Here is a 14,675-nt window from a genome sequence, read left to right on the forward strand (position 1 = left end):
CCAGAAATTAACGAAGCCCCGCTTAATAAAATTGGACTCATCAAGTTAACTTAACAGATTGTGAGGAGACATAATAAATTCGCAAGGCAGAGGCAGAATTACGCAATTTACAGATTACAGAATTACATTTATTAATTGACGAAAGTTTATGAAAATCGTTACCATTAAACTAATTGTTATGAGCCACAAACAAAAATCACCTGCTTTCCATCGACTGATCTGATAGCTAATTCAATGCCGGTAATAAAACCGCTTGCTGCAGTTGATCATGATCGGCGATCGTCTAGTTACTAAGCAAATGGTGAGCATTGTGCGTCATCACACTGGTCGAAGCCGTTAGAGTAGGGTAAGTCTTCAGTCGCTGCAACTCCAACATCGTTCCGAGCTCGAGGATGTGCGTATGCTGGGCTTGAACCAACCGGACCAGCCTAGCCCGCTCAACGATGGCCGCCATACGATCCTGGGTGGCCTTTTGCTCCGTTTGCTCTAACTCGGTGTCGCGCTGCAAATGCTGCTCGGTTACGTCGATGTTCAGGGCGCGCGTCTCCTGATCGAGCAACTTGTTCTCCTTCCGCTTAACCGCGATCCGCTGCTCGATATCCTCCAGAGCGGTTTTCCTGCAATACAAATCGATACGACATCGTTACCGAATCTCGCTCTCATTACCTCCACCTGATCCACATACAGCTCCATCAACAGTTCCTCCTCGTTCTGCACCGCATTGCGTATTTTCTTCTCAAGCGCCAGCTGACTAAAATCTTCCGTTCGCTTCATACCCTTCATCTTCAGCCAGCTCTGTACCTCCTTCGTGATCTTGCACTTCTCGACCGTTGTCAGCTGATCACGCAGATCGCGCAGTTGTAGCTTCAGCGCGCGATGCTCCCACTCCTGGTAGATGATCTTGCGGCGGAACAACGCCGCATTTACCATGGCATTGAGTTTCTTGGCACCGGCGCGCCGGATGATGGCATTGATGTCTTCAACGTCGGTCCGATGGATCAGCACACAGTTGGTGAAATCGGCCGTTCGCCCTGTCTGCTGTATTTCGATCCATCCACGCTTCATCACCAGCTGCACCGTACGGTTGGTGGCGTCCTCGAACTGTTGCCGGAAGATCATGTATCATTACAATCTCATTAGCTTATGGGCTGATGCTACAAAAAACTTACTCTCTCATTTTGTAGCTCTTCCAAGCTCTGCTCAAAGACCGTAAGGACATTCCGTTTGTTTGTTATCTCGCGTTGCAAAGCACCGATTGCTGCTTCTGCATCCGACAACATCAACTCACAACTTTTAAGCTACACAGTTGACGGATGGTAATATTTTTTTGAAGAAAGGAATTTAAGAAAGCCGCAAAACAATGTGCCTCTACCTACCCTAAACTCGCTTTCGATTTTGATCCTTCGCATTTTGGTCAGCGTCTGCCAAAGGCTGTTATCCATGCCTGCCGGGCAGTTAGAAGGTTGATCAAGTGTCTCACAATGTCCGAGATAATCCTGGCACTCGCGCGGCAGTAAAAGATTTCCATGCGTTCCCGCCGTCTTCTTGGCGACAATACGCTTTGCCATATCCTGAAACACCGACACCGTCACGATCGATCGTAGCTGAGTTTTCGGTCTGCGTCTGGAAAAGTCCCCGAAAAGAAAGGCATGTTGGTGCGTTCCACGAGTGATGTAGCTTCTGTGCGAGTCTTACTTGAATATTTTGTATGCCTGATCGACCAACGCTGACTGGGCGGTGTCGGAGAAGTTGATCTTGAACTGCTTATCCAACAAGCGATCTTTCGCCCGCAGCGTATCGTACGTGTTCCGATAGTCGGCCGCCTTCTCCTGGAACTCATTCGCCATCTCAGTGAGCGTGTCAATGTACTTTGCCGTCCGGTCAATCTGCTCCCTCAAACGATCGGCGTTTGCCTCATAGATCATTCTCGAGTGGTTGTACAGGGTGGCCCTCAGGATGCGCATCTCCTCCTGCCGGATGGCCGATTCGATGATGATTTTCTCCAGCGTCAGTTTTGCGACCTCCGTATTGAAGCGCTTGATCTGTTGATCCAAGCTTGCGGCTAGCTCTTGGAATTCCTCCTGCAGCATCCGACGATAGCGGAGACGATCTTGAAGCAACACGTTGCTCGCCTCTTCGTACTCCTTCACCTCACGGATGTCGGTTTCGTTGTAATGCTGTGGTTCTTTGCCAATTTCCTGCAAAAAATAAGGCACGTCAAAGGTTTTTATAGAAATAGATGGAATCTTTACCATACCAGACACTGTGGCAGAGGTAAACTCTTCTTAATTTCATCTTCCCACCGATGCTCCAGCACACCGTCCATCATGGCGACCAGGGCACGTGCCTTGAAATCGTCCGCAAGTAACTCCTGTCTGCGTCGTTCTCGCTCAAGTTCTTCCTGCTCAAGCAAACGCTCAACACTCGGACTGATGTACGGTGCCGCCGGTACCTCCGAATCCTCCGTATGGATAATGGTTTCCGGACGCTCATCGGGCTCGTACCGGGGATCTTCTATGGCCGTCACTTCGACCACACTGCGATCACCCATCAACTGGCCTATCAGAACCAGCTCCTGCTGAACGTACGTAGCCCTAGCATTGCGCTTCAACACAAGGTTCATCTCTTCCTCTTTCAGTGTTTTGATCTTTTCAAACTTTTCATTGAACAACACACGTAGCTTTTCGATTTCCATCTGCAAGTAGCCAAAACTCCGTTTGATCGTCCTCGTAATATGTTGAGTAATACAACGGATAACGAACTCACATCACCACAAATCAGCTCAAAGTAGAGCTGCTCGAACATTACCACCTCCAGCTGGTCGTACCGTAACGGGTAGGGATCGAAGAAACGATGAGTTGTGGTACCGGATAAAGCGTACGATTTCTTAATCGAGGCTCTAGCCAAATTGTCCAGCACGTTACCGTATTCCGGATCACGATTGAGGATCGATTCCAGTTGATACGTTGGCGTTGGCTTCCATGGAAGTAAAGCATCATGGCTCGCCATTAGCTCCGTTTCTCGATACACGCGTACCTTGTCTAGATAGTGCCGCAGCTCGCTGGTAGGCAACATGGCATAGTTTTCCACAAACGAATGCTTAAACATTGATCTGTGGGTGATTGATAGTAACTCGATATAATGTCAGTTCGCATGCTGATGGTGTTCGCACATTATTACCTGATTTTCAGAGGCTTTTTACTCATAGTTGCCCAACAGTTCTCGATCAGCTGCTGGTTGATGGTTCCTTCCGAAACGATGTACTTCTGGAGACGCAACTTCTCTTCGTTCCGCTCTTCATTAGCCTACAATGAGCAATCCATTCGAATGTGAACACTTTAATAGTCAGCAACAGCAACGCAATATCCTAAGACAAATCACCTTCTGTGTCATCGCTTCGGTTGCTTCCGTGTTCAGGTTAAATTCCTGCAATGGAAACCTTTCCTCCGGTGGAACCGTTTCGTTACGATCGACAAGCTGCCTAAGCTGCTGCTTGATCTCAACAAACTCGCTAAAAATGGCTTCATGTTCTGGTTCGAATACTTTCCCCTTTTCTTGCCGTCGCGTCTGCTCATCCCGTTCAATCCAGGGTTCAGTATCATCGGCTGCTACTGGCAGCTTTTCCCCGCAGTTTTCCAGCTCACATATCGCTCGCTCGAATGCCTTGACTGTATCCTGCGACGATCTGGCAGAGCTTCGACCAAAGCTCTTTTGCAGTTTCAAGCAAATAAGCAACCCACCATGGCAAAGAATAGTTAGAAACCTGTAATTTGAATTAATATCTTTGATGAATCATTTTAGGATGTGGAAATGGTAGCAGCGCTTACTCATTCTTTACGTCTAGAGAAACATGTTGCAGTCCACCATTATAACGCCCATCAAAGAGCAAACTGCAGAGTAGCTTCTCGTCCAGTACATCATACAAAGCGATCCTACCATCCAACGACCAGGCATACAGATAACGATCATCAACACCGAGCTCGAGATGCAGAGCTGATTGCGGCGTCGAAAAACTGCTCCTTACGATGACGCTGAGCTCCCCTTCAGATCGATGCAGTTCCAGGACATCGATAGTGTTTGATCGGACACGATGGGCGTACAGCAGAAGCTCCATGTTGGAGGATGCCTTCGGCACAATCTGAGTGTATTCATTGGGTAGTACAATCGCCAGTTTGGTAGCCTCCTCCAAAGTACGCTGCTTAACGATGAATTCGACTTCCTTGAAGCTTATAACACGGTTCGGCTGGATGGGTTCGACGATCAATACCTCCTCCCGGCTACACCAGAACAACAGGTCCCGTATGTCGTTCCGGTGTTTAAACACCTGTACAACGTTTACTCCGAAAGCAGGACCAATCTCCAGAATGGCCAAATTACCTTCTTTGTCCAGCGCAGCAAAGTAGTTCCCATCGTAGACGGCGAACCGCAGCAATTGAATCGAGTGGCTGGAGAGATGCAGCCTACCAGTTACCATTGCCTGCTCTCCGCTAGTGATAACCACCACTTGAATCACTCCTGCATCAGTTCCTACCACTAGCAGTGGTTGCAATGGATGGTTTGCAATGCACCGTAGCTGACCGACGTCTAGTGTCGAGGCGATGATTCCAGTATCGAAGTTCATCAACCGAACCGAACCGTCCGCTTTGACACCTACCATCCGTTTGAGAGCGCGTCCTCCTCCAGCACAGTGTCCATAGCCTATGTCCAAATCTTTCAGCGAACGAAACTCCACATTACGCACATCATAATCCAGCGCGGTACGCATGATGACACCGTTAGTCGTGATGCCCAGGAGGCCCTCCGAAACGGAATAGTGCACCAGCTGAGCGTAGGATGCATCGGCCTGCGTCGACCACAGCATATTCCAGGCACCCTTCTGTTTCCGGTAGAACTTCACGTGTCCCTCCGGAGCGCTTGCAAACAAACCTCCTTTACAGTAGAATATGAACGGGATAAAGTCCGGTTCCGTTGGATCGGCATCCTCCGGATTGATGGTTTGTATGATCTGTCCGCTCGACGATGATACCTTCAATCAATAGAGCAGAATGTGATTTCATGTTTCATGTCATGTTTGGGAGAGTTACTTACGATCGAAATTTTAGCCTTTTGATTTATAATCGCCAAATTGCCATCGATCAGAAAGGTGACACCGAATGGTAACTGATCCTTTGGCATCTCCAGCACGATAGACCGTTCAATCAGCCGACTTAGCCGGATGTTGCCATGCACTTCCCACAACTTCATCGCCGCTTTCCGGCTCGCATACTGACACACGGCAAAGACGGCCGACGGGCTGCAGATCAAACGCTGCTGGTCGGAGTAGATGGACGTTGGTTTTTTGCAAAGCAGCTCCTTGCTGCGCCAAGCGTACACCTCCAGCGAATAATCCGGCACACCAGTGAGCGCCACGAGCAGCTCGCTCTCCGAAAAGCACAGTGCAGTGTAGGAACATTGCGTTTGATCTGTGTATGAAAAATCTGCTTTAGCAGATTATCGATTTAGCTACTCACGACCATACCTCCATCGAGGACCGACAGCACAGCAAAAGCAGGATACGAAATGAGAAAAATGCGCGGTTTAAGACAGCGTTCCGCGAATGCAAGAATGGGAAACAGTTTGTGGCCCGCAATACACGCCACTCCGTTGCCAGCTTGCGCCGAATCGGCCAGATAGTATGATTCGGCCGATGTTTTCAAGTTCACGAACAGCACGTGACTACCGAGCCCGATGGCAACGGATGCGTTGCCAACGATGCACACCGTATCCACCGTCGCCGGCTTCATCCATCTAAGCGAGCAGTGAGAGTTTTTTGTAGCTTATTTTTCTGATTTGCGACAAAAAAGTAGAACCCCAGCAAAATACTTAATACTTACAGAGTTTTTGTGTTTATTTGTAGTTCCATTTCTCGGCGATAGACAAGTGATAGATGATTAATTGGGATATCGTGGTGGGATACAAAAACTAACTTCCGGAGCTGCGATGGCTTCGAGTGCAATGATATGCTTAGCAAGAGTAAACAAACTACCAAGCCTGCTCGGCCGGTTTCTTAGCAACTCCCGTTAGTTGTAGTTCTTTAAGGCATAATGCAAATTGAATAAACATGCTCCAAGTATATTCCCTTATCATTTTTGTGGTTTATGATTTAGCAAGACTTGTTTTATTTGTTTCACTCGATCATGACAGAAATAATTCCTAACTGAGACACGTGATTACCGTTTCCACGTGAATTACTACCAGGACTAAGTAAGATCAAGTTATTCCTGGAATTTTTTCCACCTTCGGAAACCGTTAACCAAGCAGGATCTTATGTTGCCCAAAGACACGAATAAATGCACGAAATGCGACACCATTTTCTTTATTACACATAATACATTAGCAGTAAATAAAAGTTAACATGTATGGCCACGTTATTTTTTGTTAAAATCTTAATTAAATGCACATCCTGCCCAATTGCATTCGTTTTTTTTTTCGTTTCGGAACAGTTCCGCTCAGTCGCACCGCTCGTCGACTCCGAGTCCGGTCCAGTTGATTAGTTTTCCTCCTTAATCTTGCCCAACAAAGCATCACACGTTTTCTTCGCATCTCCCAGCAACATCGAGGTGTTTGGTTTGTAGAAGATAGGATTGTCGACCGCCGCGTACCCGACACCGAGCGAACGCTTCATAACAACCACCTGTGGGGAAAGATAACGATAAACAACGTAAATCCTTCTATCCTTTCATCCTTTCTGCTGTTTGTCCTTCCATTAGTGGTGCTTACCTGGTCCGCTTTCCACACCTTCAGTACCGGCATACCAGCAATGATGGAATTGGGATCATCCTCTGCCGCACTGTTGACCGTATCATTCGCGCCAATAACCAGCACCAAATCCGTCTCCGAAAAGTCATCGTTGATCTCCTCCATCTCGAGCACATCATCGTACGGTACACCGGCCTCCGCCAGCAGCACGTTCAACTGTCCCGGCATCCGACCGGCAACCGGATGGATACCGAACCGCACCTTCTTGCCACGAGCCTTCAGTATGTTGACCATCTCGGCGATCGGGTACTGTGCCTTGGCGACGCACAATCCATATCCGGGCGTAATGATAATATTCTTGGAATTACGGATCATGTCCACCACTCCATCCACATTGACCTCAGTGTGGGTGCCCACAATCTCCGCCGGCTTGCCACCAGCTGTTGAAGTCGTTCCGTATCCACCGAGAATAACATTCGGAAGCGAGCGATTCATGGCCTTGCACATAATATACGACAGAATGGCACCAGAGGAACCAATCAGTGCACCAACGATCGTCATCAGGTTGTTGTTCAGCATAAAACCCTCAGCACAGAGCGCCCAGCCAGAGTAGGAGTTGAGCACGGTAATGACGACCGGCATATCGGCACCTCCGATTGCCGCCGTTAGCGTAACACCCATGGCCGTCGACATGGCCGCCGTGGCACCGAGCAGACCCAATCCACCGGCCATCGATGGTTCCAGGTAGAAGGCACCCATTGCGGCCAAGTTTCCGGCGAGCAGACCACCGTTAATCCAGTGACGACCCGGCAACAGCAAAGGAGCCGAGTTGAGGACACCCTGCAGCTTACCGTAGGCCACCAGCGATCCACTGAAGGTAACACCACCGATGTACGTACCAAGGAAGAGGGCCGTCTTAAGCACATTTGCCGCCGGATCAGTAGCGAGGCTCGGGAAGTCGTGCATGTACGTGGCCACGCACGTCAGCACGGCTGCCGCACCGACCAGACTGTGGAACGCAGCGACAAGCTGCGGTAGATCGGTGATCTGGATTCGCTTCGCAATGATCGATCCCAACAGTCCTCCGAGGCCAGCCACACCACCCATCTGAATCAACACGTCCGTACTCGGTGCCATATGGCCAAGCGTGGCCGCAATACCACCCGTTACACCCATTATACCAAGGGCATTACCAAGGCGTGAGGTTTTCTGAGAAGAAAGTCCAACCAACGCACCGATACAGCACAAACTCGACGCCAGGTACGCCATCTGATGAATCTCCGGAAGACTTTGCATGGCACCGAGTCCATAGCCACCGAGAAACACGGCCGCCGGAATGCCGAACAGATAGTTGTGCTCTGGTGGATCGGTCGGGCGCTTAAACATATCCAGCATCCGTTGGGTAACGAGAAATCCGCCAAAGATGTTGACGAACGAAATCAATGCCGCACTAGCGGCCAGTGTTTCGATCGTGTTTGACGGCATTACCCCTCCTCCCATTAACAACAGCCCACCGACGGCTGTGATGCCCGAGATGGCATTCGTTACAGACATCAGCGGTGAGTGAAGGGCCGGAGTGACACCCCACACCGTATGGTAACCGACGATGCCCGACATGGCGAACGTGGTCATCATGGTCGTGAATGCTGGGTTCGGTGCGATCGCTCCCAGTCCAAGCAACGTTCCCAGTCCGCTCGAGTACACCAGACTCGTCTTGAGCGTCTCGTTGAAAGGGTTCGGTGGCAGTGGTTCAGCTTTGATCGCAGCTCCAGCCGCCGCTGGTACGGCCGCCGGTGCCTTCGCAGACACCGAAATGACCGGTGGTGGCCACATCAGGTTACCGTTCTGCAGCACGATACTACCACGTACGACTTCATCCTCGAGATTGATGTGAAAGTGGTTCTGTTCACCCATGGAAAGCAGAAACTTGGAAATGTTGTTGGCATACAGTGTGGAGCTCTGCGTGGGAAGCCGGCTGGGAAAATCGGTCAAACCAACGTGCACCACATCGTGCACCACCTTAATCTCGCCCGGTACCGTCGTCTGAACGTTACCACCAGCTTCCGCCGCCAGATCCACAATCACGCTGCCGGGTTTCATCGACTTGACCATCTCCTCCGTGATGAGACTGCAATGTAAATGAAACTTTGAGCTGCGCTGATCCGTTTTGGAGACACCGACAACACAGACTTACGTTGGTGCCCGTTTGCCAGGAATCAGTGCCGTGGTGATGATAACATCCACCTCCTTACACTGCTTCGCAAACAGTGCCATCTCGGCTTCGATGAATTCCTTGCTCATCTCCTTGCTGTAGCCACCGGCGGTAGAACCATCTTCTTGAATGTTGATCGTCAAAAATTCGGCTCCCATACTCTCCACCTGCTCCTTCACGACGGGCCGGGTGTCGAACGCACGCACGATCGCTCCCATACCGCGCGCTTGACCGATTGCGGCCAATCCCGCCACTCCGCCACCGATGACGAGAATCTTGGCCGGCGGTACCTTACCAGCGGCCGTAATTTGGCCCGTGAAAAAGCGTGGAAAATGGTTGGCCGCCTCGATGACGGCACGGTAACCGGAAATGTTGGCCATCGACGACAGTGCATCAAACACCTGGGCACGCGAAATGCGGGGAATGGCATCCATGGCTGAAAGTGAGGACATTGTTAGGGATTTCCTTTCTGAATCCAACCAACCAGTTGATGCTACTCACCGAAAGCATTGATCTTCTTCGGAGCCAGCTTTTCAATCAGTTCTTTGTTTTGTGTCGGATACAGGAATGAAATCAGGGTCGAGGCGTCTCGTAGGTTCGGAATCTCGTTGTCCGTTGGTTGGCGCACCTTCAGGACAATGTCTGGAAAAGAATGGAATGCGAAAAAGGGATAATTCTTATACTTTTGCTAACATGTTGCAACCATTTCTCAAACCTGTTTGAAAGGCAGTGCGGCTATCTACAATACTGGCACCAGCGGTTTCGTAATCGGCATCACGGAACTTGGCATTCACACCGGCACCGCTTTCCACTTGCACCTTGAATCCTTTTTTGATGAGCGTTCCGGCCACCACCGGTGTAACAGAGACTCTGTAACAGGACACAAACAAAATTATAAGAATCAATCATTTAGTGGCAAGCTAATTTTAATGCTCCAGATAAATAGTGTTTCCTTTATCTTTGGTACACAATTACGTTAAAACAAATTTTAATCATCTCAAAGAGGACAACTAATTAATTAGTTATTAACAACTGAACCAAAACAAATCATAGACATACTCATAAATAAATTCAATGTCTACGATGTTGAGCAAGTAAGGAAAGCATTGTAATGAAAATTATAAAAATACTTGCACGTTGCAAATATTCAATGTTGTGCTTTGGTATTTGAACAGCCCGTCGTGGCAATTACTGTCATCGGAATTTGCTAGTCAATTGTTGACATGGCTATTGGTTACTGTTAAGGAGGAATCGTCGTTCTAAGTTCATAATTCAATCATTTTATCCTCAAAAAACCCTTTTTGTAAAACAATCGTTCTTTTAGCGCAATGAAATATTTACTTGTTAAGAAAACTGTAATCAAAACTCAATTCAAAATGCAATACATAAGGAATGATTGAAACAATTTTTTCTCTAAATAAAATATTCTCCTGTAAAACAATACCCCTTAATGCAACCAAGGCAATCGGTTGTCGCCGGCCGGCACACACCGTAGAAAGCATTCAAGATACTGCAACACGAACACCACACTTCACATACCGTTTTTCATTGACCCATCGCTCCTTGGGCACACCGATGACCAGATTCGAGTACGGGACACCCTTAGCGGCCGTTGCCGGTTTGCCATCCTTCTGCAGCAACTTAACGCTACCTGAAAACGAAGCAAGTCACCCATCATCCAACATCGGTCAGCATAGATTCCCTCTCTAAAGCCACAGGCACGAGTATAACCTACCGGAAAAGAGCCGTAAAGGATGCACCGGTTTCGTTACCTGCAGCAGTGCATCTCCACGCTGGCAGCATAGCCGCAGCACTCCGTGCGTCATCGTGTGTATGGTCGTGTATGTGGTCGACCAATCCGGTCACCCGGTCAAAACAGGATCGTCCGCGTGTCCTGGTCGGTTATCAGTCTGGCATCCGAGCATGAAAAGAATATGCAAAGCACACAATGCATGATAATACTGCCACTACTACTGCACCTCTCGATCGCTTGATCTTGCGTGATCGTTTGGTTTAGAAAAAAACAGCAAAAAATGGCACAAAAAATACATAAACGACGACGCACCAATACCAGCGGCTTAACACACCTCACGCTAATCGTTTTTGCTGTTTGAAGGTGAATGGAGGGGGGATATGCAAACAAACAACAAATAGAACAAGCGGACGCGCTATCGCTTGCACTAGAATTCACGTCGATCACTGCAATGTACACACATACACTCGACGCACGCACGGTCCGTACCAACGACAAAAAGATAACCCGCAACCCGATTTCGACGATGATGAACGCGCGAGCGTGTGCTAGCCACGGACCAGCTTCCCACAATAACCGACGACGACTCTTCGCGAGTGGCTGGTGTGGCTGGTGGTCGACTCAGGCCCCGCACATAGACTGTTCGCTGAGCGGTATCACTTAACGAACCACCACCTCGCGAGATGGGAGTTGAGCCGGACTTGCCCGAGAGAAGCTAGGAGCGAACGCGAGAACGCCCGAGAGCGATGCGCTGGTGTGTCCTGGTCGCCACCGAGAGTGACAATTATCTGTGGAAGATCATCGCACAAATACTTGGGTTTCCTTGGGCGAAAGAAGAAGGTGCATTGTACTCTCTGGCCACATGCTGCTGTCCCACATTGGTGCGTCTGCCTATTACCCGGCATTGGCAGTAACGCACACGCCTCCCGAACACAGCACGTCATCGTGGGGGTGATAAATCCATATACCCGGCCGGATGCCGGTTTCCTTCGCTGGCAAACTCAACGAACCATTACCAACATGGTCCCGAAAAGCATTGAGAGTGAAATGTTTGGTAGCTGGAGTCGCATATTTTTGCATTTAAGTGATCCAAGTACCAAGCATCACGTTTTATACAAACATCCAGCATGTTGGAGTGTAATTTAAGTTTGCTCCTACATCAGTAGCTTAAAAGTTATCACAAATATTAGCTTCAAGTAAGCTAATCATAGCGCTAATGAAACAAGCACTCGATCTCGAACACGAAAGTATCAAAAGATTTATCGTCCGACATATGTACGTCATCTAAATCCCCTGCCATACGGCGCACGTTCCTTTTGCCAGACACATCTCGCCGGTTTTGAAAAGCTGGAGCGAGAACGCTTGAATTCAAAATCGAAAAGCGAGCCCCTAGATATATTGCGCCGCAGTTTTCCGGAGCCAAGGTCACCCAGCATGATAGACCTGGCGGGGTTGGCCGACACGCCTTGGTGGTTGTGCGTAAATGAGGTGCGCTGGATGCTAGAGAATGTACTGTTTGCGAAAAAATTATATAGCTATACGGCAGAGGAGGAAAAATATGATCGAGAGGGTTGTTGTAACTCCCAATATGCACCTCGTACACGCGCGAAACCAACCACATCGATCGCATCTTTTCGGAGTAGAGAGTAGGGAGATGCAGTAACAACGTCGTGAGACGTAGAACATGTTGGAGGAAATGGAAGAATCGGAGGTCACGTAGGCAGATCACTGATAATGCGCGCTCGGTCATGGACAAACTTTCGAACACAAATTCCAGATTTCAGAACAAGGCTGGGTTTGGATGGGTACTGTTTTGGGTTCAAGACACTGATTGGCCTTTGTCGAGCTGATTGGAAGCTAGGACACGATGACAAATGAATAGCAAAAAATAATTTAATCAAAATGCAAAATGGGTCAAGCAGAAATTAGTACTCGGGCAAGATGGACGCAAATACTAATAGAAACATGCAGATAATCGAGCCACACTGGAAGCTGGATTGTATGTCAATTTTAATATTATCAACCATTTTTATGTTAATATTATCAACGCAAATGTAGTCTTTTCTAGGTTACATTTTATTATAGTAATGTACTTTTATGTAATCTTTAATGCTATAACCTACTTGAAAATACTTACGCTAAGCTACTTGGTCACATAACACCATCCCACATCATAATAGGTGCAGTGTTAAACCTTTTCATATCACCCGTGGCGTCGAACCGTCTTATCGACTTAAAAGTAAATCCCGCAACCACCTTTCTTCTCCCCCCACGAGCCCAGAAATCCCCTATCGCACGGCTAGATTTTGATGGAGCGTGATATTATTGTTTTTCAATCATTTCTCATATCGATCACCATAGACCAGCGGCAGCTACCAGCGTGGTGTTGATAATCAATCTAATGAGAATTCGGTGCACAACCTGGACGGGGGGTTATCTTATCGATTTCAATCCCAGACTACAGTGCATTGGCCACCCCTCTGGCCTAAAAGACGGACGTCCATACCATGAAAGGCTGCCCAACGTGGACCAACTGCGGCACACGTCCCGTTACATAACGCTGTCGCTGGACAATATTTGGGCACCATATTATCAAAATAACCGACCCCGCATCCCCTCAGATATCGTCTGCGTCTCCATTTCAAATGCCAGGTCATTGTCAGATAAGCGCCGCGACAGTTTTACGTCTTTGATAGCCGACTGTCCACATCACGGGGGAGCCTGCTCGTTGGTACAGCTTTTTTTTCGGGGGCATTAGAAATACGTCCACCTTATGATAGAGCAGTTGTTGTTTGCTTGTTTTTGTTGCGAATGTTTCATTATCACTGGCGGCTGCCAGGCCCGGGACACATAGCAGAGTAGAAGCTGCCAGATAACGAAAGAGCAACCTCTACGTCTCGTAGACACCAACGCATTGTACGGCTTCCCTCCCTCCCGGTCGCTCTATAAATGGACGCGATGATAATGATGCCTCGCTATTGAAAAACAATTGGCGATTTGGTCTGTACAGTTTGTTGTTTTTACACGACATCATCAATGGAATAAGCTACGAAAATCGACAGCCCTATCGTTTATCAATATTTTGCTTCATAAAAACGAAACTGAAAGTGAACGGTACGGAACGAAGTAACTCGATACCATTCCCAGACCCTCCCGGATACCACCCGCATCCCTTATTTGTTGGTTAATTAAACCGAGCTGGCCTGGCGCCCTTGGCTTCTCACTGGTCGAGAGTGACAAACAGCGTAATCGACGTTAATTGATGTAATGAAAGAAAGTATAGCTCTGGTTCACACACTCTGTAACAATCCGGCCCTGGTAATCTAGGAGGATGTTACAACTTCACAATCTTATCCCTCGAAAACCAACACCAGCGCACATGGACATGATTGTGAGTGCAGTATTTGCATACTGCACTGCACTGGGAATCAGCTAATCAATCAATGTAAATGCCTTATCATCAACGCCTCTAACAAGCACGACACCTTCAGTCAATAAAGTTTACTTGACGTCGTTGGCATCCAGAATATTGCGGGAAGTTATCGTAGCGTCTCGGAGCCACGCTAAACCCGCCCCAAAAACTAGAACCAGTCTCGCCAGCCGGTCACCACACCAACACGCCGTATGAAGGCGAATCGCGCGATGCGCAAAACTCTAAACCAAACAACATTGCGACTGTGACGGGCCTCCAAGATTATTTTATTCACCCAAGGCACGTTAAAAGACGCAGAAAACCCCCGCACCAGCATTGCTGAGCCCTCGACCCCGGACTCTGGCCTCCTGCTGCTGCTGCTGCTCCTGAAAACGGGTTCCCAGGTCTCGGGGTGCTGTACCCTGGCCTGGCTAGAGAAGAAAGCAAAACAGATCTCTCCTCCTTCGCTTTTTTTTTTCGTTCGTTCTTCGTACCACTATCCGTCTCCTGCTAGGCCATGCTTGTGCTGCTGGTGATCTTGTTTCGCATATGCAGAGACA

At 48.5% G+C, this 14,675-nt stretch overlaps 2 protein-coding genes across 3 annotated transcripts; both read right to left on the reverse strand.

The window, feature by feature from the left end:
* Positions 1 to 283: 283 nt before the first annotated feature.
* On the reverse strand, positions 284 to 5,783 carry LOC126573050 (cilia- and flagella-associated protein 43). Its single transcript, XM_050232841.1, has 12 exons — positions 5,519 to 5,783; positions 5,089 to 5,462; positions 3,828 to 5,026; positions 3,382 to 3,763; positions 3,181 to 3,305; positions 2,767 to 3,112; positions 2,258 to 2,695; positions 1,696 to 2,198; positions 1,377 to 1,623; positions 1,170 to 1,298; positions 686 to 1,101; positions 284 to 617 (listed from the first exon to the last, which is right to left on the reverse strand). The coding sequence occupies exons 1-12, from the start codon at positions 5,781 to 5,783 to the stop codon at positions 284 to 286; spliced, it is 4,758 nt and encodes a 1,585-aa protein (XP_050088798.1).
* Positions 5,784 to 6,330: 547 nt separating this feature from the next.
* LOC126569379 (NAD(P) transhydrogenase, mitochondrial-like) lies at positions 6,331 to 11,327 on the reverse strand. 2 transcript variants are annotated; one of them, XM_050226421.1, is made up of 8 exons: positions 11,038 to 11,327; positions 10,682 to 10,860; positions 10,490 to 10,597; positions 9,666 to 9,820; positions 9,452 to 9,592; positions 8,933 to 9,386; positions 6,760 to 8,866; positions 6,331 to 6,673 (listed from the first exon to the last, which is right to left on the reverse strand). In XM_050226421.1, the coding sequence occupies exons 2-8, from the start codon at positions 10,774 to 10,776 to the stop codon at positions 6,530 to 6,532; spliced, it is 3,204 nt and encodes a 1,067-aa protein (XP_050082378.1). In that variant the 5' UTR covers positions 10,777 to 10,860; positions 11,038 to 11,327; the 3' UTR covers positions 6,331 to 6,529. The 2 variants fall into 2 exon arrangements, with proteins under 2 accessions (XP_050082378.1, XP_050082379.1); XM_050226422.1 differs by having other exon boundaries at positions 11,016 to 11,327.
* Positions 11,328 to 14,675: the final 3,348 nt, after the last annotated feature.

The sequence above is a fragment of the Anopheles aquasalis genome, chromosome 2 (genome assembly GCF_943734665.1).
Source record: "Anopheles aquasalis chromosome 2, idAnoAquaMG_Q_19, whole genome shotgun sequence".
NCBI lineage: Eukaryota > Metazoa > Arthropoda > Insecta > Diptera > Culicidae > Anopheles > Anopheles aquasalis.